Source organism: Capsella rubella, unplaced genomic scaffold (genome assembly GCF_000375325.1).
Source record: "Capsella rubella cultivar Monte Gargano unplaced genomic scaffold, Caprub1_0 scaffold_6, whole genome shotgun sequence".
Lineage (NCBI taxonomy): Eukaryota > Viridiplantae > Streptophyta > Magnoliopsida > Brassicales > Brassicaceae > Capsella > Capsella rubella.
This window is the reverse complement of record NW_006238918.1, coordinates 12,616,669-12,643,025: the sequence shown is the minus strand read 5'-3', so window position 1 is coordinate 12,643,025 and position 26,357 is coordinate 12,616,669. Positions and strand designations below refer to the sequence as shown.

The following is a 26,357-nucleotide window of genomic DNA, read 5'->3' as shown; positions in this document are numbered from 1 at the left end:
AAGACAAAAAACAGAAAACCACCTTTTGACACCAATCAGGTTTTTTTTATCTAGATTTACAGTTTTTGAAAAAAAAAAAAACATTTGCGGTTTTCAAAAACAAAAATGGTCATGGACCGCTTTGGAAAGCAACCCCTCTCCATATCATGTGATTTTATTGAAAACGCAGTGGATAGAAAGAAAAGTTATTTTTCTGATTTTTTCAATTGAAAAAGTAGTATAAAAGCTATATCAACATCCATAACACACGATATATGAAAAGCATTGCTCACCCATTATAGATCATTTTACTCTTCTTCTCTCTTCTTTTTTTGGCAAAGTTTTTTTTTTTGCAAACACAACAATCCATTCATATAAGGTAAGTTTTTTCTTCTTCATAAATTTTTAGATAATAGAATATAAATGTATAAAAATATTTATTTATTAATTTATTTATATAATTATCCTAATTATTAATAAAATAATATGAAATCTGCACCGCAAATAATTTTTCACCAATCAAACATTATTTTGCACCCTTTTTTTTTTACACAAACTGCACTTGTCCCGCAATTATATTTATCTCGCACTTACCGCAGTTGAACCGTACCACACTATCAAACCGCTTTTCCCGCACTACCAAATCTGCTGTCACCATTTGGAGCCAAGTTGTTTGATGTTTCTGTAATTTTTTTTTTTTGAAATTGCTTCTTTTGGTAACTTTTTATATATTTGCATTTAACGTGGACAATTCTCCTATATATCACTAAATGTTTTTTTAATAAAATAATAAAATATTAGACTTATTTTCTCAAACTACTACTAAAATATATTTTTTTTGAAAAATACCACAATAGTAAAACTTAATTTTTAACATTCAAACTAAAGCAATCGTAAACGGTAAACTATATTCTCTAAAACTATATATTAAATTTAAAATAGTCAATCCAAACTCCAAAAAAACAATTATACACTCTTAAAATCAATTTTTTATGTGGTATTTTTAGATAAAATAGATATTTTGTGGCATTTTTTGAAAAGTGAACTGTTTTTTCAAACACTGATGGAGCGGAAGCTTCTAGGGATAGGATTAGAGATCCGTTGATTCTTAAAATACCCGGAAATCTAGGATTTGAGAGTCCTCCTCTCAGGGCTTTCACAAAAGCTCTTAGCTTTGTGAATACTCTTCACAATGGTTATAAAAACCTCTTTAAATCTTTCGATTAATCAATATAACAAATAACTCAATACAATAAGAGGCTTAAGAAGCCTATTTATAATAAAGCATAAAACCCTAAAACTAAGAATATTCTAGAATAATTATAATAAATAAATTAAGAGATAATAATAATAGATATTTGGATATTTCCAAATATCTCGCTGCATCAGGTCTCGCCGGCCAAGAAAAGATTCGTCCTCGAATCTTGTATATGCGCTGCATCAGCTCCCGCCAGCCAAGAAAAATCCGCCCTCGAATCTTCAGCAGATTTTTCAGCAAAAGAGATCTTTCTAGATCCATCTTTATCTCAATATGTTGGTTTTGCTCGATTTTTGCACAATCCCGGTTTGATCCAAAATTTGCACGAACTGTAACTGACCCGAAATTTGCACGAACCGAATCTGACCCGAAAATTGCACGAACCGGATCTGACCAAAATTTCGCACAAATCACCTCCTCTACGGATGCACAGGTCGGAACTTGCATGAAACTTGCACAAATCGGTAGTTTCATGATTTCTGCAGAAAATCTAATGATGATATTTTTGGAAAAATAGATTAATAGTAGTTTTTTAAAATGATATTTTGAGGAATTTTTTTTTATTTGAGAAACATATTAATTAAAACTGGTTTTGTGAAGTCTATTAAATCAAATCAAATTTGGTTCAATCCGTCCGATGTTTACAAAAACTCAAATCAAGTTCATCCAATGTCGACCGTTTTTACACTCTCATCCGAACTCAAATAGTTTCACAAAACCATTCACTGTCACATCAGAACAATAACAAATTGATACACAAGTTTTTTTGTTTTTTCCGATAAACCCTATCGGCTAATCCAGTCAACCCCAGTAAAAATACACCGAAATATTTTAAAGTGGACTTTTCCCCGATTAATACACAAGTGAGCACGCGTGAATTAGGTAATTGTTGATTCACTTGACACTATATATGCATAATGGGATATACGTGTAACACCATGTAAACATAAGCGTGTAAATTTAAATACGTGTGAATCGAATGATGTGTGTTTTAAAAATTGGTAGAGTTTTGCACTTCATGAGCTGCCAATTATAAAATTGGACATTACCATGTTAACGTACGTGATCATGGTCATTGGCACTAGGTGCCATGCGGACTCTACTTCGGTGGCATGTTCATATCCTTCCAAGTCATCGTCTCCTCGTGGAAGCACACACAAGTACACTTACATGTTCAAACACTTGTCTTCTTCATTCAGACCATAATTTAAAATCCGAGTTAACGCAAAGACGTTCGTATATCTTCTTCATTCAGACCATAATTTAAAATCCGAGTTAACGCAAAGACGTTCGTATATAGTAAATAGCCAAATGTTTAACATATTATATATTAACACTAATATATATTTATCTCTCAAAATCTTTTACAACATTAATGGGAAACAAGATTTTAACCAAATGAAAACGTTTCTAAAAACTCGTAAATTAATGTTAATGTTCATATCTTATAAGTTATATATGTAGCGCGCACAATGTAAACTACGGCCATCCACCTCAATATACATCGATTAATAATTCTGTTTTTCTTCCCCAAATGATGTAAATATATAATAAATAAAAATTGTAACAATAAAGTATTTGGATATAGCCACTATATATATGGGGAAAATGTCAAAAAAAATATAAACTTTCAAATTTGGGACGATTTAATCCCAAACTTTAGAGAAATAATTTTGAATTTAGCTAAGTTTTGTTGATTTTACCGATTTAAGCACGATGTTTAATCTATGTCAAAATCTCGAAGACATGGTTAACTATTTGTGTTTTGGTTTCGTTTAGCCTACACATCCACGCTTTTTAAACGACGAAACGAAGCTGGGAGTCACTTTCTTCCTCCATGGGCCCATGCTATGGTAACAATCCGACAAAAGGTAGAGAGAATTTGTAGATTTTTCTAGGGTTATGATTTATATTTGTAAATTGTGGATCGATTTGGGATTGCGTGTCTTTAATTTCTTAAAAGACGTTGTTTTGTAGTTTAAAATACATGGTCATTTAGGCTAAACCGAAGCAGCTCACGGATAGTAATTAACCATGTTTTACAATTTTCAGAGAAATAAAACGTCGTGCTTAAATCGGCAAAGTCAACAAAATTTAACTATTTTACAAAAAAAATTAATCTAAATTTTGTGATTAAAATAATTTTTCGAAAGTTCAGGATTAAATCGTCTTGAATTTGAAAGTTTGGGATTATTTTGACATTTTCCCTCTATAAATATACATACCAAACATGTTAAATTCATACACACATATTGCTGTAATACCAACAAGTTGCATGCGTTTCAGACATGGCAAGCTTACGATGCCAACTGGTTCTATTACTAATCATCGTCTGTCTCACCACTTATGAGGTATTTGTAACTTAGTCTTTATTTTTCCAAGAATCACTTGATGTTACTTAAATATCTTATTATACTTAAATTGATATGTATATGATAATGGTGTCGATGAATGATCATTGTCTTCAGCTTCACGTTCATGCTACTGATGGCGCAAAGGTTGGTGAAGGCGTTGTAAAAATCGGTACGTAACCCTAACATGTAAAGTACTCTCTTCTCATATTTATCAAAAGCTGTTCTTGGACGAAGAAACTATATATGGACTAACACTTCACACTTGGAATTGCCTAGCTTTAAAAAAAAATATATATATATATATATATATATATATATAGTTTTGATGTATGCATGTGTGTATGTAGATTGTGATGGGAGATGTAAAGGTAGATGCAGCAAATCGTCAAGAACGAAACTGTGCTTGAGAGCATGCAACAGCTGTTGTTCTCGCTGCAACTGTGTGCCACCTGGTACTGCCGGAAACCACCACCTTTGTCCTTGCTATGCTTCCATTACCACTAGCCGTGGCCGACTCAAGTGCCCTTAAATGTCTATCTTTATCCTTATATATAAGTAGCATGTGTGTATTTCGAACGAGCAAGTATATTTTGTTATGTTTTGGATGATGAGAGTATCATGTATGAGAAGCTATAAACTAATTAATTAGAAGTTAATGGATCATGTTGAACTAGTATGAGTGATAATATCAAACTGTGTTACTTTTAAACAAGTAAAGTTTTGGTGTTCAAAAATAAAAATAGTCTAAGATGAGAAAGGAAATGGTACAATGGAAACTTTTTTGAAGCTCTTTGGGATATCTATTTTTTTGGCAATTCAATAGCTACTATGAGATTAAATGATAAATGATATGATGATTTGGGCTTCTAAAAATTTTAAAATAAAGAGTAAAAGACAAAGATCATGAAGCATTTTTTTTGCAATGGCTTTCGTATGGAATGGTGAAAGAGCTATGCTAATGTCCTATCATATCAATGTAGTAGTTGATGTGTGTACTAAATTTAGGAGTGTTTCTCCTAAACCTTTTGTTAACCAATATGACTCGAGAAAATGGTTTCACAACTTATGGAAGTTGTATATCTGTTTTTTCCGGTAGCTACGAGGTTTATGTCTTAGGCCGTAATCTGTTTAAAATTTAGGAAAAATCGGGTGAAAGATCCTGATCAAATAAAAACATAACGATTTGTGCTTGAGGAAAATCGATTTCTAACTTAAACCAAATGAAAAATTTTATACTTAAATGGAAACCACTAGACGGAAACCAATTTTTTGTTGTATATATGATATTATATGTAAAATACTTTTCAAAAATAATTTTTACCAAGGTCGCAAACGGTTTATCAAAATAAACAAAGTCAACCTATGAGAGCCGCATCCTTAACACAAGCCATATAAGTCCCAGCAAGCTTAATACTATGAGACAAACAAGTCCACGACTAGCCGTATAATTAAGATTCTTGCTAAAATGACTATATAAAGTATGTAATGAACATCATTGTTTTTAACTTAGATAGTTATCAACTTATTCCCTATCTATAATTGAATCAAAATATTATTAATCTTGGCGACGATCTAAAGCTCTCTTCTTTGTTTACTTTACATTTACTTTCACAATAAAGTTCTTCATGAGCTATTCAATTTTCAATCTCTTTGAGATCATAAATCTTTCTTGCTTTGGAATTGCTCAACACATACGTGCAAGTAACGTGAAGTAAACGTTGGTTCACTCGTGTTGTTGCATATCTGCATATGTACTAGAGCCGTGTTTCACTTTAGATTGATAACAACTGCACAAGTCCACGAAAATAATTAAAATTGTGTTTAATTTTTTTTTTCTTGGACATTCTTCATCAAAAATGAATAGTCACTATCATAATACTCATTTAAAACTATTTTATTCTTTAATTAAAAAATATCTACAAATTTTACATTTTTCAAAATAATTTTAAACAGATTAGAAATGGTTGCTGTTCAGCTGTCACCAGACATGTCCAGTTCCAACGTACGAGATGGTCATTGCCATTAGGTGCCATGTGGACTCTACTTTGGTGGCATGTTCATACTCTTCCACAACATCAACATAAACGTGAAAACACACCCACCACACTCACTTACATCATAACACACATGTCTTCATCATCGTACGCAGCTCACAAAAAGAAATTGAAAACTATGATCTTGTTATAAAATACAAAAGTTGTAACAATAAAATATTTGGTGTAATCACTATAAATATCGTTAAAGAGGTGTTACATTTTATATATTCATAGCCTAAATACCAAAAAGAGAGAATCATAGAAAATAGTTTTATTTTCAAAACATGGCAATCTTGTTTCGAAGTACACTGCCTTTGTTGCTGATCCTAGTCTGTCTCACAACTTATGAGGTTCTTAAATTTTGTCTTTATTTTTTAAATAATCACTTAACTAGGTAGTAACTCGTGCCGGGAATTCGTTAAGTAAATTTCTGTGTTTATAGTTCAGATAAATACAATTTATATAACTCGTTTTTAAATTAGCTGTTGTTTACTGTTTTTTTTCACAAAAATAATAATTAAATTTTCAGTTTTATCCTTCTCTAATGTAATTTTTATTTTATTTTAGTAGTTAACACGTTAAAATAATTGAAACAAAACTGAAAATTTTACCAAATATTTGTATTAGAAATTTAAAACGACAACTATTATAAAACAAAAATTTTAACTCTAAAACGAAAATAGGAATATAGTTAAATTCATTTGCTGTTTGATCTATAATAATGATGATAGTGATTAATCATTCTCTCCAGCTTCATGTTCATGCCGTTGAAGGTGCACAAGCTGGTGAAGGAGTAGTGAAAATTGGTACGTAACTTAGCTAACATGTGAAGTATTCTTCTGCTTACAATCAAATGTTTCGGATGAGTCTTGTATGTATGAATATGTCATATATGTGTTTGTGTAGATTGTGGTGGGAGATGCCAAGGTAGATGCAGCAAATCGTCAAGGCCAAATCTGTGTTTGAGAGCATGCAACACATGTTGTTCCCGGTGCAACTGTGTGCCACCGGGCACAGCCGGAAACCACCATCTTTGCCCGTGTTATGCCTCTCTTACCACTCGTGGTGGTCGTCTCAAGTGCCCTTAAATTTCTATAATTATATCATTATATGTATTTCGACAAGCTAGTACTGTTATAGTATGAAGGATAATGGCATATGCGTGTATGAGAAGCAATATAGTTAGCTAATATTAATGGTTATTTCAAACTTCTTTATATCAAAGGAAAAATAAACATTATAATTGTGTCTCTTTTGAACAATCAAAGTTCAGGTTGCAAGTCTAGCTAACAACCTGAAATTTATTCATAATAATTGGAGATGTGAAGAAAATAGATCATTTAACAACAACAAAAATTGCATTACTAATGAGATTGCAAACTCAACCTTGTTAATGAGATTAACAACAAAATTTCATTTAATTATGTATATAAATTATTTAAGCCTTGTTTTGATGGTTCTTTTTTTAAGTATGTTTGAGTAGTTTAAAGGCATATTTTTGTTTATATTGTTCTTTCGTTCTAAGTTGAATTCCATTTACTGATATAGTTAATGTCGTGAACTAATTATGTATTTAGGTTTTCCTAATTGTTAGCCTCATTGCTAAAAACCTAAATTTGATGAAATCGTATTATGACATGTACAGAGGCGGAGGTAGTGTTATAGGAGGGGGGTCAGTTGACCCCCATGGAATTTTAAATTTTTTTAACTATTAAGATGAACTATGAAATATTATTAGATGTTTTAGTATAAATTTTTCATATTGACCCCCATGCTATGTGACTATTCATGTCTTTGACCCCTTCATTATTTCTATATTTTATATAACATTAATTTCTTTTCCACTTTTTATTCATTTTTTCTTAAAAAATAACTATTTTGTATATCTCTTACACATTGATTTTTTCTTTTCATTAAACATCTTGTTCTTTTTTCCTTACAGTTTTTTCCAAATTTTTCTTACATATGTTTAAGTACAATATAATTAATATTTTGACAAAAATATATATTTTGAGAATAAAAAGTACTTAACACAGCTGATATAAAATAAAAAAGGTGAACTACATGTAGTTTTCATTGTTAAATGAAACATATTAAATACAGCAGGTATATATATATAAATACTGCAGGAATATAAATTTTGTTTAAATGGTCTACAAAAAAAAATTACTAAAAAAATATTTTCCTTGATATAATTATATATGTATATGTTTTTTTGTGAAAAATATTTTTTTTCTAGAACATTTAAACAAAAATTTATACTTTAAATATATATTTTAATATTAGTGTGATAAATAAATATAACTAAATATATATGACCCCTATATAACTTTATGGACAATTGTTGAATGTCATGCCTAGTATATAGACTATTGAGATATTTACATTATTATTATTTTTTAATTATTTTGTGGTTTGTACTCCAAAACTTAAAAGGTATACATACTTAACTTAAAAATTATCTGAATTAAAAAATTGCCTGGAAACCTATAAGATACATTATTGAGGACTACACTCTACTTATCGGGTTTAATTACAATACATCAAGTAAGACTATGGTTAATAGGAAAAAAAAGAAATAGTAAACAGCAATTGGGAAAGAAATGAAATCTGGAAATCTTTGTTTGGAAAATTGAAAGAAAGATCTAACATCGCTAAATATTGTAGACATACAAACAATGCAACATCTCTTGGAACAGATTAGGCTAGCGCTTCTATTTATCGTTGAAGGATGTTGTCTCTAACTCGTGGTAATAACAATATCAGGCCCTGAGAGAGTAGGTAGTAGAGATGTTTGAAGACATTAAATAACTTACCAACTACATATATTTAATTGATATTTATATAATTCTCAATAAATAAATTTGTGATTAGTTTCATAAAAAAAAAGATTAGTTTCATAAATCCCTATAAACCACTACAAATTTTATTAACTATCAACCTTAAACATATCATCATATTTTAATATTTTAGTTTGGAAACATGTATCAGTTTCACTTGAATAATCCAATATTGATGTAAAATTTATGATTAAGTAAGAGATTATTCATAAGTCAATCTTTTTGGATATTATTCCAGTTTTCATTAGCAGATTTGCTTAATTTTTGTGAGGGTTCCATCCTTTGAACAAACCTTGTACTCATGACAACAATATGATTTTAAATGGAGAACTCCATTTAATACATATATAAACATATAATGGTAAGATAAATTATATTGTAAGAGAACCTCAAAAAAATATCTCTCTATAATTTTAAGAAAAATATATATTATATATCAACAAATACAACATAAAATAATATTAAGAATATAATATGTTTTCTATCTAAATTTACATAATACCTTTTGAAAATAATTAGAAAATAGAATTTAACCCAATCTATAGCTAACGTAAATGGATTTCATTTATATTGTTAACAATAAAGTAAACAGCTCAAAACAAATACAAAAATAAATAAACCATTGGGTTTTGGAAGTTAGTGAACCCTCTGAATAAAGTAGAAGTTTCTCTATTATCAAACAAAGGATTTTTACAAGTAAGGGTATAGAGAAGAAAGCATATACTATGGTTGCAAAATCACAAATATTTTATTATTCTTTAGTCTTTGCGTCTCAAATTCATATTTCCAACTAATATAATTAAAATGTGAAACACCAAAAGCAAAAACAAAAAACAAAGTTGAAAACTTTAGATTTTGTTGGTGGAGAAGCTCTTCAAATCCTTCAAAACTGGGTTATCTTGAGAGAGAGATAGCATTACAGAAATGGCGGCACCTCGGAATATAACAAGTGACGGCGGAGGAAGACAGCTCGTGAAAGACGAAGAGAGCGCCGCCGCGGCGTCCTCGGCAGCTAAAGGAGGAGGACTTGTTAACGATGATTCGCCGGCGGGTAAACGCACTAAATCGGAGCGGTTTCCTCTGTCACGGTGGGAATTCGCCGTGTTTTTCGCCGTCTTTCTCGTCTTCACCGCCGGGCTTTTGTGTATTTACCTCACCATGCCTGCCGCTGAATACGGCAAGCTCAAAGTTCCTAGAACTATCTCTGATCTACGATTGCTCAAGTGAGATTATACGGCAAGCTTCTTTCTTTTGAATTTGAAAGTGTTTAGCTTTGAGTAGTGTTCTCTTGAATCTGATTCAAAACCCCAAATTGAAAGTGTTTAGCTTTGAGTTGTGTTCTCTTGAATCTGATTCAAAACCCCAATTTGAAAGTGTTTAGCTTTGAGTAGTGTTCTCTTGAATCTGATTCAAAAACCCAAATTGAAAGTGTTTAGCTTTGAGTTGTGTTCTCTTGAATCTGATTCTAAACCCAAATTGAAAGTGTTTAGCTTTGAGTAGTGTTATCTTGATTCTGATTAAAAAACCCAAATTGAAAGTGTTTAGCTTTGAGTTGTGTTCTCTTGAATCTGATTCACAAAACCCAAATTGAAAGTGTTTAGCTTTGAGTTGTGTTCTCTTGAATCTGATTCTAAACCCCATTTGAAAGTTTGGATCTTTTGGAAATTTGGTTTGGAGAGCAGGAAATTTTAGCTTAAAGACATTATTTTAGAACCAGCATTCTCACTTTTTTGTATGTTAGTAGCTTGCTAATGTAGAAACTGAAGGTGTTTAGCTTTTAGTAGTGTATCTTGAATTTGGAGCCTAATTAAAAAACCCAAATTGAAAGTTTGGATCTTTCGAAGATTCAGAATCGGTGTAGAGAGCAGCAAATTAGATTAAAGACATGATTTTAGAAGCAACAATCTCAGTAGCTTGTTCGTATGTTCTAGATATTGAATTTAAGCTAGTGTAGAAACTGAAAGTGTTTAGCTTTTTATGATGTGTTTTGAATCTGGATTCTACTTTAAACCCCAATTTGAAAGGTTGGATCTTTCGAAGATTCCGAAACATGTGTTTAGAGAACAGCAAAATTGGTGTAAAAACTTGATATGGTTTGCTTGGACTAGTATATGATAATGATACATTTATGTGAATATATGCAGAGAGAATCTTGGGTCTTATGCAAGTGAGTACCAAGCACGGTTCATTTTGGGTTACTGCTCGACTTATATCTTTATGCAGACTTTTATGATACCTGGAACAATCTTTATGTCATTGCTTGCTGGAGCTCTTTTTGGTGTGGTCAGAGGCTTTTTCCTTGTCGTCTTCAATGCAACAGCTGGAGCATGTTCTTGTTTCTTCTTATCAAAATTGGTCGGAAGGCCTTTGGTTAACTGGTTGTGGCCCGAAAAGTTGAGGTTTTTCCAAGCCGAGGTAAGTACTTTTGTGTTAGATTAGCATAAGTAACGTCTCTTGTTCTTAAGGATTAGTGCGTTAAAATCTTTAATGCTTTGGATCAGATTGCGAAGAGAAGAGATAGGCTGCTAAACTACATGCTGTTCTTAAGGATAACACCAACACTTCCAAACCTATTCATCAATTTGTCCTCTCCTATCGTTGACATACCTTTCCACGTCTTCTTTTTGGCAACTTTAGTTGGTCTTATGCCTGCTTCATACATCACCGTCAGAGTGAGTCCTATAGTTAGATCTCTTATTGTGGTTCTTTCACATTAAACAGGCATAACATTTATTTCATGTATACAGGCTGGTCTGGCTCTTGGAGATCTCAGATCAGTAAAGGATCTGTATGATTTCAAGACTTTGTCAGTGCTGTTCCTCATTGGATCCATCTCCATATTCCCTGCCCTCCTAAAGAGAAAGAGAGTATACGAATGAAAAGCGAATACCACAGATATATTTATATAGATGTTGATGAGCAGCACCATACAGTCGCATGGCCGGATTGTTTAAGGTGTTTCTGAGCTCAAGCTAAAGAAGAAGATCGCTTCCAAAACCACTAACTTTGGCTTTGATTGGTTTATTACTTCGTCGTCGATTCCTAAGCTGTTCTTTGTAGTTCCTCATTCCCTTTGTAGTAAGTGTTTTTCTAACTAGTTTTACTAAATCCTGATACAAGATTGGATCTGTATATTGAATGTTGTTGATTCAGAGATATGACTCTGCAGCCTATTGGCTTATGTAGTAACATGATTATGTATATGCTTGAAGACATTGCTTTGTCCAAATCCTTATGCCTGTAATCCAAATCATTGCATTCAGCTGCATTGTCGAGTTCTCTCTTATTCTTTTAAGTTAAAAAGACAATAAAGGGAAACTACGGAGCAAAAGTGATCAATAGTTCCATACATTACAAAATTTGAGAGTTGCTCATCTACAAAGGTAAAATTGAAAACAAAAAGAGAGAAAAGATTCAGTTTTTCTTTTCTTGGGTTCTCATCTTCTCAATTTCAAAATGTGTATAGGTATTATAATTAGTTTGGTGGGTCATCAGACTGTGTAGTGCTGCTGGTGTCCTCAACCCCAAAAGCGTCAGCTATATTGAAGTTCAAGTTGTTCCTCATTGTTCTGCTCCTCCCAACTCCATCTCCTTTCTTCATCATTGCAGTAAACTCCGAGAAATCTATTCTTCCATCCTAACCAAACCATGCATTTGCATCATCAGTTTTTATCCAAACTCAGTTACGAAACAAGACAAAAGGAAAAAGGTCATGAAGGCTTCTTACATTATCAAGATCGATCTCCTTGATCATGTCGTCAAGAGGAGTGTCACAGAGTCCAAACTCTGTGCAGGCTTGTTGAAGCTCGTCAATGGTGATATAACCGCTTCCATCTTTATCAAAGTACGAAAACGCAACCACCAAATTCTCCTCTCTCTCCATCTTGTTGATATGTAATGTCGCTGCTAGGAACTCACCGTAGTCTATTGTCCCACTGTTGTCTATATCCGCCTGCCAAACACCGTTTAAGCATTGTTGTTACTACAATGTAGCAGAACATCTTTTGTATGGAGAATTAGATTTGCTAAAAGAAAGTTTTTGTTTTGGTATAATACCGCATCCATAAGAGACTTGATTTCTGATTCCATCAGCTCAGATCCGACTCTCTTCAGACCTGCTTTAAGTTCCTCGAAGGTGATTGTTCCACTGTTGTCTGTATCTATCATTTTAAACAGTTCCTTCAGACCACCAATTTCTTCTTCCGAGAGTCTCTCAGCGATTACCTAACGAAGAACCAGTTCTTGAAAATAAGAATGGCTACAACTTTCTTACTAGTAAGGCCATTTTCTTAATTTTGTTCCTTTCTTAAAGATAATTCTTGAAATGCGGTTTCTTAACCAATCTTCCTAATCAGTAAATCAGTTCTTGAAAATAAGCAATGAGAGTGGAGACTAAAGAGCTACAACTTCTTTCTTACCCTTAAGGCCATTTTCTTGATTTTATTCATTTGTGAGAACTGCTTCAGACGCGACAAGACTGCTGGATCAAGTGGCTTATCTGGTGCAGCATGTTCATCAATAATCCAAGGGTGACCTGATAATATCATCAGAGGAAAACTCAGTTCACATATATAGGAATTAACAACAAAAATACAAGCAGCGGAGAAGAAACCAATCATTACGAATAGCTTACACAATGCTTCATGTGCAGAAATGCGTTTCTTGGGGCTCCTATCAAGCATCTTGTAAATCAAATCTTTAGCACCTTCTGATATACTAGGCCATGGATCAGATTTAAAATCTATCTTCCCTTGCAAAATCTGTCTAAAGATTCCTGACTCAGTTTCTGCAAGCAAATTAGACATGGATTCATAAAGATCACATAAGCAATGTGCTTTGATACAGTAGTAACAAAACTACTGGCTTTCACTAACATACCTGCCCAAAAAGGAGGAACACCACTTAGTAAGATGTAAAGGATAACACCGGCGCTCCACACATCTATCTCTGGTCCATAACATTTTTTCAGAACCTCAGGTGCAACATAATACGGACTTCCAACTACATCATACAGATACTGCCCTGAAGAGCCAAATAACATAATGACAGCTTTGTTAGCCACATTCCAGCTCTGATAGCATTGCTGCATATTCTTATGTTACATATAACAAAACCTTGCCATTAACACATTCATATATCACAAGTTCACAGCTAAATGTCAAATCCCGATTCAGAAAAATAAGTCCAAGCAATACTGAATTGACCATTCAATCAAGATCCTGCATATAGCATCTCAAGAAATCTGTTTTTAGCATCAGACAAAACATTTCTTGACAATGTATCAAAACACAATCAACCAACAAATGCAGACAAAAACCATTTGATTTCATAGGTTAGTGTCTAATGGATGAATCAAAGCACCAAATGCATCACTTCATCAGCATTAACATATGTTACATATAACAAGACGCCATCAACACATACATATATATCTCAACCAAATGTCAAAACGTGATTTAAAAACCAATCTTTTCCTAACAATTCTCAAGCCGCAAATCTGAAAAGACCATTCAAACAAACAGAGTCGAACCATTTCTTGGATCAAGAAACCAAACTAGACATTTCTTAAAGAAGCAATGAACCAACAATGACAAGAACCACCATGAATTTGATTCGAATCTGAGTCAAAGAAAGTACCTGGCTTGAAGAAGACAGACAAACCAAAGTCAGTAGCTTGAAGCTTAGCATCATCATTAGCACTATCAAACAAGAAATTCTCAGGCTTGAGATCTCTATGCATAACACCAAGAGAATGACAAGCCTCAACAACACCAAGAATAGTCTTAATCAACTTAGCAGCCTCACGCTCACTAAAATGCCCTTTAGAAACAATCCTATCAAAAAGCTCACCACCTTCACAAACCTCCATTACAATGTGAACAAAGACAGAGTCTTCATAAGTACCCTTGATCCGTACCACATTAGGATGCTCAGAGAGGTGATGCATGATCTGAATCTCACGCCACACATCTTCATAGTCCTCACGGCACACTAGCTTACGTTTTGGGATCGATTTGCAAGCGTAGTTAGCTGATGATGATTTCTCTGTACAGAGATAGGTCGTACCGAATTGGCCTTGGCCTAGCTTTTTGCCGAGAAGGTAGTGATCTCTTAACCTTGGTGTCTCGTATGGGAGAACACTGCTCGAGGGTCTTCTTTGGTTTGGTCTCTCCATCTTCTTGAACTAATCTTGAATTCGAAAGTCTCTGTCTTTTTTGGTTTTTGTATTACCCCAAAGGAGGAAGATGATACGAAGTTATGAACCCTTTCAATATCTTCTTCATCTTTCATTGTTTTTGTTGACTCGTCTTGTCCAATTATTAAATTATTATTATTGACTTATTGTTTTTGCTCTTTTATTATCCCGTGACCATCAACATTTATATTCTTTTAATTTTACTTTTTAATTAATGTAGTTGATGAGAAAAAGAAAGAAAAAAACTATTGAAATTTGAAAGATTCAATTATTGAATCAATGAGAAAATGTATATATTTTCAAAAACTTGAAAGGGACAAGCCATTTTTGCATTTTATCAATTTTGTTATGATATAATTTGTGAACTACAATATTTTTTTTTTTTCATTTTAACTAGAACTAATTCACCACAGTTGTAAATTTGAATCCAAATAATAAGACAACAATGTCACTGAATATAATTCTATTGCAAATCCTAGTTGAATTGATTTTATATGTAATGCAGAAAATGACAAAAACACTATAATTTTTAGTTGGGTAGGCTAAATTTGGAGATCTAAGATGACTCATATGTTTGGATGCATTAGTTTGAATATTAGTTTATTAAAATAAAATAATAAGATAGCAATAATTTATTGGGTGAATTTGCAAACTACTAATAAAAATGTGTGTAAATATAAACAAAATCGACGGACATATATAACAAATTAAAAAAATATATGTATTTCCTAATTGTGACTTAGCGACACAAAATATAGTCTTCACTATTTTCTCTTGAAAATAAACCGTATAAAACATTTATGTGTTAGTCTGGACTGCGGGGTCTGGCAATAGTGGTTTGGGTTGGACCTTTCAAACAGCTCAACATTCTTCTCTATCCAGCGGATCTACTTCACAGACCTTTATCCCTTCAGCTTTAGCGGCCGAGGCCCTCGGCGTTAAACATGCCTTATCTTCACCTCTTCTTCTTGAGCTCACTCACGTTCAAGTTTTCTCAGACTCTAAGACGCTTGTTCGCCTCTTTATTGCTAAAGAATCCACTGTTGAGTTGCGGAGAATTCTACATGATATTAGTCTTCTCTGCCTCCAGTTTATCTCTCTCTCCTTTCATTTTATTCCTCGTTCTTGTAATACCATAGCAGACTCTCTTGCCAAAGGGATCCTTGTCTCTCTAAACTTGTCCTCCGCCTATGAAGTGTAACTGCTTCTTTGCTTTAATTCAAGTATTGTTTCCCCAAAAAAAACACTTGTGTGTTAGTAAAAACACATCAATTATCTACTATAAGAACCACATAAAATCAGAAAGAATGGATTATTATCTCCGAACATATATATGTCGGTAACTTTGAGACTAAACCTAATGAATAAATCCAACCCAAAAAGCTTAATCATAAGGTAGGATCTACTTGAACCCCTAAAAACAAACAAAATGGAGAAATTGCGGTACATGAGAAAAACCATCGACATATACATTTTTGAGACAAAAAAAAACTTCATCGAACACTAAACAATTTAAGAAGAATACTATTGTTATTAATTAAAGGGAAGACCACTGGTCTATTACGCCATCTTTTAGCTGAAGATTTGCTAAGAGATATTCTTATATAAGAGATGCTCTTAGCAAATCTTAAAATAAAAGATGGCTTAAGAGACCATCAATAATAATTATCTATTGGTGAGCCTATATCCCGAGTAAGCATCACAATTATCATGATAAGTAACGACCATATCCAAAAAAAAACAACCGAAAAGACTGAGTTTTTTAGATCCAAAATTAAATCACCATAGTCTCGAAAAACTGAGTTTTTAATATAATTTTCTTGACTCTATACTGAAAAGAAATATAATTTTGTTTTAATTATATTTTTTGGAAAAAAACAATCAAGAACTTCTGAACATATACTACATTCTTCAAATCTAAAACCAAAGTATATTATATGATCTCGTTTAATTTTAAGAAACATTCATACCTATGATTGATACAAAAAGTTTCCGAGGAATATATTTTCACTTATCAAACAAGAACTTTTTTTTAAAACTATATGGTGGTGGGTTAGTGGTTTTCATCTGGTGAAAGAGTTTCTCTATTGATCTAGGGTAGAAATTAATTCTCTACAGTTGTAAATTGTTTATCATTTATCATATGGTCACATGGATATGGATCCTTGCTTTCGGTACATTTGAATATCCGGAAAAAGATTTATCTATAAGCTTTACATCTAAAAATTAGTATCGGATCTTTTCATAAGTTTAGGGATTTATTTTGAATTAACAAAAGAAACAAGAATTTTTGCCAAAAGAAAATTATACGAGAATTAAAAAAAGAAAGAAAAGACAAAGATTTATGAATACTAGGAATAACGTGTTGACTACTTCAGTAATCAGAACGTGCAATGTACCCATACACCAATGCATTTTTTAAATATATACAAAGATTTCTGTATTTTAACATTGTTCAACAAGATTTTATAGAGTTAGCATATAGGTTAATCCTAGTTTAGTATAAGATAAACTCTAAAACAAACTAGTTTTTTTTGGTCAAAAGCAATTCATGCAAATATATCACCGATAAATTCAGCTTATCATAAGAAAATCATATAAACATAAACAGAAACTTAAATGAGCCAATTCGTGCAAATATTTCAAAAAACTTTAGCAAATTTTGTTCTCTTTATTTCCTTTTCTTAAAAGTTTTTATATTATATTTTAAAAACGTTAGAGCGGTCGTCGTAAATCGAAATATAAATATATAAACAATTCACCGACATGCATGCAGACGTGCCAGCAAATAGCACAAGAACCAGTTTCTTCATGTTATGTTTGGGTTGAGTTCACACGGCTTTAGGAGCTTTGCACTGCACTGCACGACCACAAGTTGCAAAGCATCAATCGTCGTGAACACCACTCTTAATTTTGATTTTTTAATGCAATACTATGAACTAGGCCTATAAGGCTAAAACCTTTATTTACCAAACTCTGATTATTATCGTTACAATCGTTAAACCTATCTTATCCGTCTAGATTAATGAGTACTTCTTTAAAAGATCAGTTATCGGATTATTTTCCGTCTAATTTAATTACTCCCGCTTAATCCGATTATTTATAATTACAAATATCATACAATTTTTTTTATCGGTTATTAAACATTTAGATTGAGAATTTGACATGTTTTATAATAACTTATGTTTTAAATTTTAATAAAATCATAATTTTGGTTTTATTTGCTTACTACAATTTTGAAACTAATATTATAAAATTTTATATTTTATATTGTGTTTTTTATTTACAGAATTCGTACTATATATATATATATATATATATATATATATATAATGTATTTATTACTTTTTATTAATTTAATAAAATAGCCATAAAACAAGTGCTCTATTAATGTTACAAAAAAAAAAAAAAAAAAAACAAGTGCTCTATTAATCCTTGTCAATTTAGTAGCATGTTAGTTTCGACGTGTTGCTGCATTTCTAAATTTTTGTAACAAGAGAGACAAACAAAATAAAGTTCTATCGCATTGGAACAAAAGGCCCAATTTTAGAGGAGTAAAAGCTAATGTAGTGGACAGGCCCAGAAACAAAAGGGCCCAAAGTTTTTCTTTCCTTGTGATATATTTTGTCAGTCTTTCTATTTTTTTGTTTTTTTTTTTATTGTTTCTTTCTAATTTTGATTTGATCCCTTAAATGTAAACTGTGTAATTTAGAAGACACTAACAAACTTTACTATAAGTTGAATAACAAAAAATCACCTTTAAAAAGCTTCTACTTCATCTTCTTGGATTCTTGGTTTTTAAACAAATAAATGTATTATTTTATAGTTTTCCTTTAAATATCATATTTTTTTTATATACATATCAAATTTTTAATGAGAAATTCTTCATAATTCTATACTCTCAAATTTTGTTACAAAATATACAACTATTAGTTTAATATTCTAAAATACCACCAAAATTTTTGAGCTTCTCAAAATGCCACCATAACTTTTGAGCTTTTCAATATCTAAATTTTTTTGGTTTGGATTAACTATTTTAAATTTTGGAGGTATAATTTAGTTTTTAGAATTTCTATTTTATTTTTAAAAGTTAATTTTGATTTTTTTGGTATTTTTGAAAAAAATAAAACTTAAGTGGGACCTTTTTTTTTTACCAAACAATATTCAAATACAAAAAAAATCATGCACCATGCTTTATTTTTTTTTGGCACAATCATATTTTTGATATTAAAAAATCAATTCATTGTTGAAAAAAAAGAAGAAGCTATTCATTGTGTTTTATTCAAATTCAAAATAACTTGAAGTAAACAATTGTTATAAGTTAGATCTCATAAAAAAAAATGTTTCATTAATTTTACTATTTTAGAGCTGTCCAAAAGAATCCAAAAGAGATATGTCCCCTACCCACCCCAAGTGATATAATCTCTAGATCCTATAATATAGTCAATAAGGACTATTCTAGATCTTTTCTACTCATTACAAAATTAGCAAAATACTTGTAATAACATATATAACCTTAAACCTATAGAAATTTTTGATAAAATAAAAAAGTTTAGGTCTCTTTGTACCAAAAACGAATACTTTAAGTACCTTTCCGAATAATTCCAAAATTAACTGTTACACTTAAAAAAAAAACCAAAAAAAAAAATCTGAACAATTCTAGATATTATTATTCTCATTGAGTCTTGGTCTTCTTCTTCTTACCTCTCTCTCTCTCGTCTTCTATGGAAGAAGCTCAAGTGTTGGTTTAATTTATCATCCTCTTCTCATTAAAACCCTAATTACTTTTTTCTTCAATTTTTTCTTTCTCGATACTTCGATTTTGGTTAAAAATATGAGTCACGACGCTTCGATTTCAACAATCTTGTCTCTGTTATTACTAGTTTCACACTTGGCTTCTGCTAAGATTTTGTTGATCGGGAAAAACACGTCTCTCTCTTTCGATGACATCGAATCCAATTTCAGTAAGTTCTTGTTACTGTTCTATTCAATTCCACTTCTGTCGGGTTTTTTTTTTTTTTTTTTTTTTTGGTTTTGTCTCTCTAAATCACTGTAATGAAAATTTCATAACTCATGTAATGGAACGAAACTATGGAATTAGGGATTAGGGTTTTGATCGTATATCTTGAAAGTTTGAAACTTTGTTGTTAATTTTGAAATTTTCCAATTTGGAAGTGAGGAATTGGGTTTTGATCTTAGATGTTGAAAGTTTGAAACTTTATTGTCTTTTTTTCAAGTTTTGGTTGTTTTGAAACTTTCCAATTTGGAAGTGAGGAATTGGGGTTTGATCGTATATGTTGAAAGTTTGAAACTTTATTGTCTTTTTCAAGTTTTGGTTTGTTTTGAAATTTTCCAATTTGGAAGTGATGAATTGGGTTTTTGTTTGATTACAGCTCCGATGATTAAGAGATCAGATCAAGGAGGAGTGTTGTATGTAGCAGAGCCGCTTGATGCTTGTTCTGATTTGGTTAATACGGTGACTGTTGTAAATGGAACAAGTGTTTCTCCACCGTATGTGTTGATCATTCGCGGTGGCTGCAGTTTCGAAGAGAAGATTAGGAATGTTCAGAAGGCTGGATATAAAGCTGCTATTGTTTATGATTATGAAGATTATGGATTCTTAGTATCAAGTAAACACACATCTCTCCCTCTTGCTAGTTGTATTGTTTCTTTGTTTTGTGATTTGTTGCTTGAGATCAGTTTAGGTATCTAACAACTGAGGTCAGTTAGTATATAGTGGGAGTAGTTAATTAGAGGAGAGAGTATGGTGATAGGCATCATGAGATTGAGTTAGTGAAATGATTCTTTGGTTTGGTGTGTTCTTGATATTGAGTTTGTTCTTCATTTATTACATAGAAATGAAGGCATAAATTTGTTTTTAACATGTTTTAATAGTGTTGAGATCAGTTAAGTATAGCATTGGTTACCATAGATCTTCGGCATAGCTACTATAGACGATTATTCGCATAGCTACCATAGACAATCTTTGCATAAGATTGCTGCTTAGTTTCCATCTCAGGTATGTAACAACTGAGGTCAGTTAATGTAGAGTTGGAGTCGTTAATTAGAGGAATGGTGATGGGGATCATGAGATCGAGTTGTTGAAGTGGTTATTTGGTTTGGTGTGTTCTTGGCATTGAGTTTGTTTTTCAATTCTCATATAGAAATAGCATACAATTCTGTTTCTAACATATTTTTAATAGTGATGGCTAATGATGTTCTTGTGAAAATAATGTAGTGGCAGGAAACCCCTCTGGTGTACTTATTTATGGCACGTTTGTATCTAAAGCAACTGGGGAAACACTTAAAGGGTATGCGGGTCGTACTGATTTTGAAGTATGGCTTATGCCAAGCTTCGAGACTTCAGCGTGGTCAATCATGGCTATCTCTTTTATATCTCTCCTCGCCATGTCTGCTGTGCTTGCCACTTGTTTCTTTGTACGTAGGCATCGAGTTAGGCGCAGGCGTATTCTGTCTCTTAGTGGTAGTGACTTTCCTCGTATGGCTAAAAACTTGCTAAGACGTATGCCTATTACTATATTTAACGGTGTTTGCGATGAAGCGTCTACTTCTATCTCCTGCGCTATATGCATTGAGGATTATCGCATTGGAGACAAGTTAAGGATCCTGCCTTGCCATCACAGTAAGTGTTTTGACTCACTTTGAATTAGAAATAATTCATGCATAACCATTCTTACTTTGTGGTTGTTGTTGTCTTGGCAGAATTTCATGTTGGATGTGTAGACTTGTGGCTTGGCCAAAGGAGATCCTTTTGCCCGGTTTGCAAACGCGATGCAAGAAGCATCAGCATCGATATGCCCGCATCAGAGCACACACCCTTGCTTTCTCCTAGCATGACCCCGACCTCATCGTTTCTCTTATCGTCACCTTCCACAACCCCATTGCAGTCATCTTATGAGCTACCAATATCTATCAGAGTAGACCCTTCTTCACCGTCCACCTCAATGCAGCCACACACAGTACCTATGTACCTCTCTCACTCTCGCTCCCACACAAGCTTCCAAAATGGGTCATACCGGCGTTCCCTGGCTATACCAGTCAGCCGAAGTTCAGCAGATCTGAGGAACGCCATTTCCCAAAGATCTTACAACTCACCCGGCCAGGGTTCTTTGCCTCGTTCCCTCCACTCAAGATATACGCACATACTTAGCCCCGGAAATGCATCAAGGAGCTGGGTTGTTGGGTCGTTAACGAGCCAGCGCGAGTTTTCAGTTCTCCAAAACGACTCGCGCAGGTGTTTCGCTCACTTTTCGTCTGCGAGCTCTCTACCAGGCTGCTAAACCGCTAAAAAGGTAAAACCGTACTAACCAAAAGCTACGATGCTGGGGCACATTGCTTTGAAAAAGCAGTTAACTCCTCAAGGAATGAGGATGTTCCTCGGCTACGATATAACTCTAATTCGTGACCATGCTGATTTTGGTAAACAATAGAGTTGAAAGAGTGTTCAGTGTGAGTGATATTCTTCAGCTGTACAGTTGTGAAGAATGATGAATGTGAGAGTGAGTTTGAAGAGTAAAGCATGTTTTTGTGATTCATTAAACTAACCATGGAGTGTGGGTATATATAACTAGCATATCACTTTGGTTCTTCGTCTGTATATACTTCTGTTTCTCTTCCAACAGTTGAACCATTTACGAAGAAATTATACCGCATATGAAATATTTACTGATGTACATAGACTGTTTTGACACAAAGGTCAAGTGTATGTAAGTGTTAGAAACTAAAGTAAGACAAGTAATGGCACCAATGAAACACTCAAAGTATCTGTATTAGCCAAAACGCAGTGACGTCGTTTTAAACTGTCTGGTTCGTACCTCAATAACCCATTGTCCAACTCTATCTCTGGTCTCCAAGACTTTTCTATTACTCTTGGCTTGACCTTGAGGCCGCACGATCTCTCATAGGAAAAAAGGAGAAGTGCTCTATGTTTGCTTAAACCTAGATAACAATCTACCTGATTCGAACTTTCCCTAGCTCCCAAACCGAAATTGATATCAATTCCTTCATTTCCTAACTTTCCTCACCAACATGCCAGTTCCTCAAATGTGTCTCAGTTGGTTCGGTGATCTCCTTAATCGGCAGATGCATAGAGGAAAATAGAAGAAGTAGGAGAGTGTTTCTTCTCGATTGTAGATCTCATCAATGGCGTCAACTTCCCAAGATGAGTGTGTTTTTCGAAAAAGAAGCAGATGTTAATGTTCTCGACGGTAAGATAGATGTGTTTGGAGGGTGTCACCGAGAATTGTGGGGAAGTTTACCACACAAAGAAAAAAACTTGGTATCCCAAGGGAAAGGGTAGACATTTTTATCGCGGTATAATGAGGTTTTGGTTTGAGCTCGACTGTTTGCTTCATTGCTTGTTAGAGGTAGACAGTGACATATGGTTCAGGGCGAGGGTTTCCAAAACTAGGAAGCTAGTCTGTGGTGGTACATGCTAGTGTTTTTGAACCGTTCATGCAAAATAAAAAGAAGTTATAATTCATCCACAAAGCTAATCATACAAATAAAAGAAATTACAATTCCTCCATACAAATTTCTTCTAATCACACAAAAAGTAGTAACAACATTCACATACCAACCACAAGAGTTGTAGAATCCTCAAGTTTCCTTTACGTTTGGTATAACCCATTGCATACCTGCAACATGAGTTTTGACAATTCGATATGAAACATTATTAGATCCAAAACTATAGAAAGAGATGTACTGTGGTAGACTTGGGCATATCGAGAAAATTCTCAGTACCTGAAGAGGGTGTAGGAATTATGATGTGGTGGTTGTGACAGAATCGGGGATAGACTCGTGCCGAAGCTCCTTCACAACAGTAGCTAGAGCCTCAGGGTTAACACCAAGATCACAAAGAGCTATGAGAACTGACAAAGTATGCCGGTCCAGTCCCGTGTCCAAGATGTTTGACATGCGAAACACAAGCTCTAGCGACTCTCTTGCAGTCCGAGATGCCTCCTCATCCATATTGATCAGGCCTGTTCAAACCCACAATCTGAAGTCCATAAGGTTACCAAATTATGGAGTTATAACAACCATATTAGAGGAGAAAAGTTTTATCTGATCAAAGTCATTTAATAAGTCAATCAGATAAGCCACAGTTTGTATCAGAGAACCATGACCAACCAAACGCGAATATAAAGACTCTTAGGCAATATGGACATAAGAAGTTAGGAACATTGCTTCAAACTTGGGAAGGTTCAGAGTTCAGTCAGAATACCAAAACATCATAACATATACTAAGTAATCATTTTCATTATAGTTGATGCATCTCTACTCAAAATCAGAATCCAAAGGTGTTGATGAACTAACAAAAACTTCAACTGTAAACACCTCAAGAATTCGACAAATGTTAAAAGCCAAAACTGGTTGGAAGCAAAGAGAAGACATATATTCAACTGTTCAACAACACATAGCTCGGATATAACGCTAAATTCATGCTCATAGCCTGGTCAATTGCAGTGAATTCATTCCATGGATTCAACAAATTTATCCTCTCATACCACAATAACTTAATTTTGAGCTTAAAGATTAGAACCTCAAAAATACAATCTTTTTTTCCACAAGAGATACATAACATCAATTACACTATCCTGATACTAATGAACAGTCTCAAGTTATACATCAAACTCCTACAGATACAAGTTCTACAGATACATTAAACTTCAATTGTAAACACCTCAAGATTTCCACAAAATGTTAAAAGCCAAAACTGATCGGAAGCAAAGAAGTTACATATTCAACTCTTCAATTTCAAATAGCTCGGATATTACGTTAAATTCATGCCCGTAGACAGGTCAATTGCAGTGAATTCATTCCATGGACTCAACAAATTTATCCTCTCATACCACAAAAACTTAACTTTGAGCTCAAAGATAACCTAAAACCTCAAAAAAATACAAACTTTACTCTCACAAGAGATACATAACATCAATTACACTATCCTGATACTAATGAACATACTCAAGTTATACATTAAACTTCTACAGATACAAGTTCTAAACCAAAGAGTCAAGATTTAAGATCAAGACTAAAAAGGTTTTAGCTTTCCAATGAAAGTTTTGTTTTTTCAAATACCTGTGGCAACTAAACCAAGTCTAAAGCTAATAGCTTTGCAGAGAACATACAATACAATACCCAACAAATGACTAATCAGATCTATCTGTATCTCCCTATACACAAAGGTGATTCAAATTTGCTTTAGAACCCAATACAAATTTCTCAATATAACTTTCTGAAACCATTGATGTTAACCTGAAACGTAACTGATTCCTCTAAACAGATCAAATCGAATGCCAAAAACAGAACACTACCCAGAAACATTGAATAGAAAAGGAAAAAAAAATGTATCTCAGGTGAAATTGAGAATGATTGCATTACTGGGTTCGATCAATAAATGTCGAATTCGAGGAAGAAGATAAGAAAACTTACGATTTTAGAAATCGAATACAAAAAAGTATGAAGCTTTGGAGACAGTCACAGTGAGACGGAGGAGACGGAGAAGAGAGAGTGTTTTGATTTTACTTTAGGTTTCTTCGGTTTAACGGATTGATACGGTTAGTGATTGTTTAATTTTTATTTTAAAGAGTGAACAAATATATAGTTTCTTAAAAATATTTTAGTCATTAAATTTCAAAATTAAATAATGTTTAATCTAAATGTAACACTATGATTGTAACGAAATGAATCATATACTAATGAAAAGAAAAATGAATAAAAATTGATTAAATCTATCTTAATACTTTTTAAGTACATTTTGCTCAAAAAATATTTTTTTTTACATATGTTACAATAACAATTTAAATTTTTTTTACATATGTTACAATTTGAAATTTTTAAAGCGGACATACATTACTCGATTGACAAAAATTAAGTGTATGTACAACGTCCCACATCGGCTAAAATATTTTTTGCAATAGTTAAGATCATTATAAATAGGCATGTCAATTAGGCCTAAAGCCCGCGGGCTAGTTTGGCCTGGCCCTGAAAAACATCGGGTTCGGGCTTAAATATATATGTTCAGAAAAAGGGGCTTTTTGGGTTAAGCCCATTCGGGCTAAACGTTTTTTGGGCTTAACCCGGTCGGGCTCGTACCGGCCCAGAAAGCCTTTAAACAAATATATATTTTTTTAATATTTTAGTTTGATTATAAGATTTGATTAATGAATTAGTTTTCATATTTACTTACTAGCCTTACTTATTACTTTTAAAATCTTTATCTATAATATTTTCTATTATTTATAAATGTTAAAACTGAACAAAGCTAAAACTAAATATATATATAAGTATCTTGATTTTGAAATCATCAAAATATATATTAAATTTTGACTCTATCATCTACTTTAAAGTATTTTAGTCCATGTTTTATTAGGTAAAGTGTAAATAATTTATTTGGTTTTCTTTTTTTTTTCTCTTAAATTAAGTTAGTTTGATTGAATATTGATAGTTATTTAAAATTTGATGCATTATTTTTATAGTAAACCTTTAAATATTGTTTTTGAAAAACTATTATGAACCTAGAAATTGATTTTATTATCGGTAAGTAAAGCCCAAAAAAGCCTGGAAAGCCCTGTAGCCCTGTTAGGGCCGGGCCGGGCTTTGAAATATAGGCTCAGAAATTTTTTGGGCCGGGCTGGCATATATGAGGGCTTTACGGGTTTCGAGCCGGGC

General features: G+C 32.9%; 6 protein-coding genes across 7 annotated transcripts; 4 read left to right on the top strand and 2 right to left on the bottom strand.

Annotated features, from left to right (window-relative positions):
* The first annotated feature begins 3,525 nt into the window (after positions 1-3,525).
* On the top strand, positions 3,526-4,247 carry LOC17881069 (gibberellin-regulated protein 2). Its single transcript, XM_006289366.2, has 3 exons — positions 3,526-3,588; positions 3,706-3,760; positions 3,939-4,247. Exons 1-3 carry the CDS (start codon positions 3,526-3,528, stop codon positions 4,118-4,120), a joined length of 300 nt encoding a protein of 99 aa, XP_006289428.1. The 3' UTR covers positions 4,121-4,247.
* Positions 4,248-5,880: 1,633 nt separating this feature from the next.
* LOC111830182 (gibberellin-regulated protein 3) lies at positions 5,881-6,799 on the top strand. Its single transcript, XM_023781671.1, has 3 exons — positions 5,881-5,977; positions 6,379-6,433; positions 6,534-6,799. The coding sequence occupies exons 1-3, from the start codon at positions 5,912-5,914 to the stop codon at positions 6,713-6,715; spliced, it is 303 nt and encodes a 100-aa protein (XP_023637439.1). The 5' UTR covers positions 5,881-5,911; the 3' UTR covers positions 6,716-6,799.
* A 2,471-nt stretch (positions 6,800-9,270) lies between these two features.
* LOC17884147 (uncharacterized membrane protein At4g09580) lies at positions 9,271-11,696 on the top strand. Its single transcript, XM_006288310.2, has 4 exons — positions 9,271-9,690; positions 10,612-10,882; positions 10,969-11,139; positions 11,215-11,696. The coding sequence occupies exons 1-4, from the start codon at positions 9,392-9,394 to the stop codon at positions 11,344-11,346; spliced, it is 873 nt and encodes a 290-aa protein (XP_006288372.1). The 5' UTR covers positions 9,271-9,391; the 3' UTR covers positions 11,347-11,696.
* A 94-nt stretch (positions 11,697-11,790) lies between these two features.
* Positions 11,791-14,715, bottom strand: LOC17881885 (calcium-dependent protein kinase 4). The gene is made up of 7 exons (XM_006287514.2): positions 14,105-14,715; positions 13,346-13,489; positions 13,101-13,253; positions 12,886-13,001; positions 12,524-12,691; positions 12,195-12,419; positions 11,791-12,104 (listed from the first exon to the last, which is right to left on the bottom strand). Exons 1-7 carry the CDS (start codon positions 14,640-14,642, stop codon positions 11,943-11,945), a joined length of 1,506 nt encoding a protein of 501 aa, XP_006287576.1. The 5' UTR covers positions 14,643-14,715; the 3' UTR covers positions 11,791-11,942.
* Positions 14,716-19,367: 4,652 nt separating this feature from the next.
* Positions 19,368-22,345, top strand: LOC17883332 (receptor homology region, transmembrane domain- and RING domain-containing protein 4). Its single transcript, XM_006287504.2, has 4 exons — positions 19,368-19,627; positions 20,057-20,293; positions 20,902-21,306; positions 21,387-22,345. Exons 1-4 carry the CDS (start codon positions 19,498-19,500, stop codon positions 21,962-21,964), a joined length of 1,350 nt encoding a protein of 449 aa, XP_006287566.2. The 5' UTR covers positions 19,368-19,497; the 3' UTR covers positions 21,965-22,345.
* A 777-nt stretch (positions 22,346-23,122) lies between these two features.
* LOC17883450 (mitotic-spindle organizing protein 1B) lies at positions 23,123-25,236 on the bottom strand. 2 transcript variants are annotated; one of them, XM_023780936.1, is made up of 3 exons: positions 25,119-25,236; positions 23,427-23,682; positions 23,123-23,320 (listed from the first exon to the last, which is right to left on the bottom strand). In XM_023780936.1, exon 2 carries the CDS (start codon positions 23,652-23,654, stop codon positions 23,445-23,447), a length of 210 nt encoding a protein of 69 aa, XP_023636704.1. In that variant the 5' UTR covers positions 23,655-23,682; positions 25,119-25,236; the 3' UTR covers positions 23,123-23,320; positions 23,427-23,444. The 2 variants fall into 2 exon arrangements, with proteins under 2 accessions (XP_023636704.1, XP_006289010.1); XM_006288948.2 differs by having other exon boundaries at positions 23,427-23,665; positions 25,119-25,235.
* Positions 25,237-26,357: the final 1,121 nt, after the last annotated feature.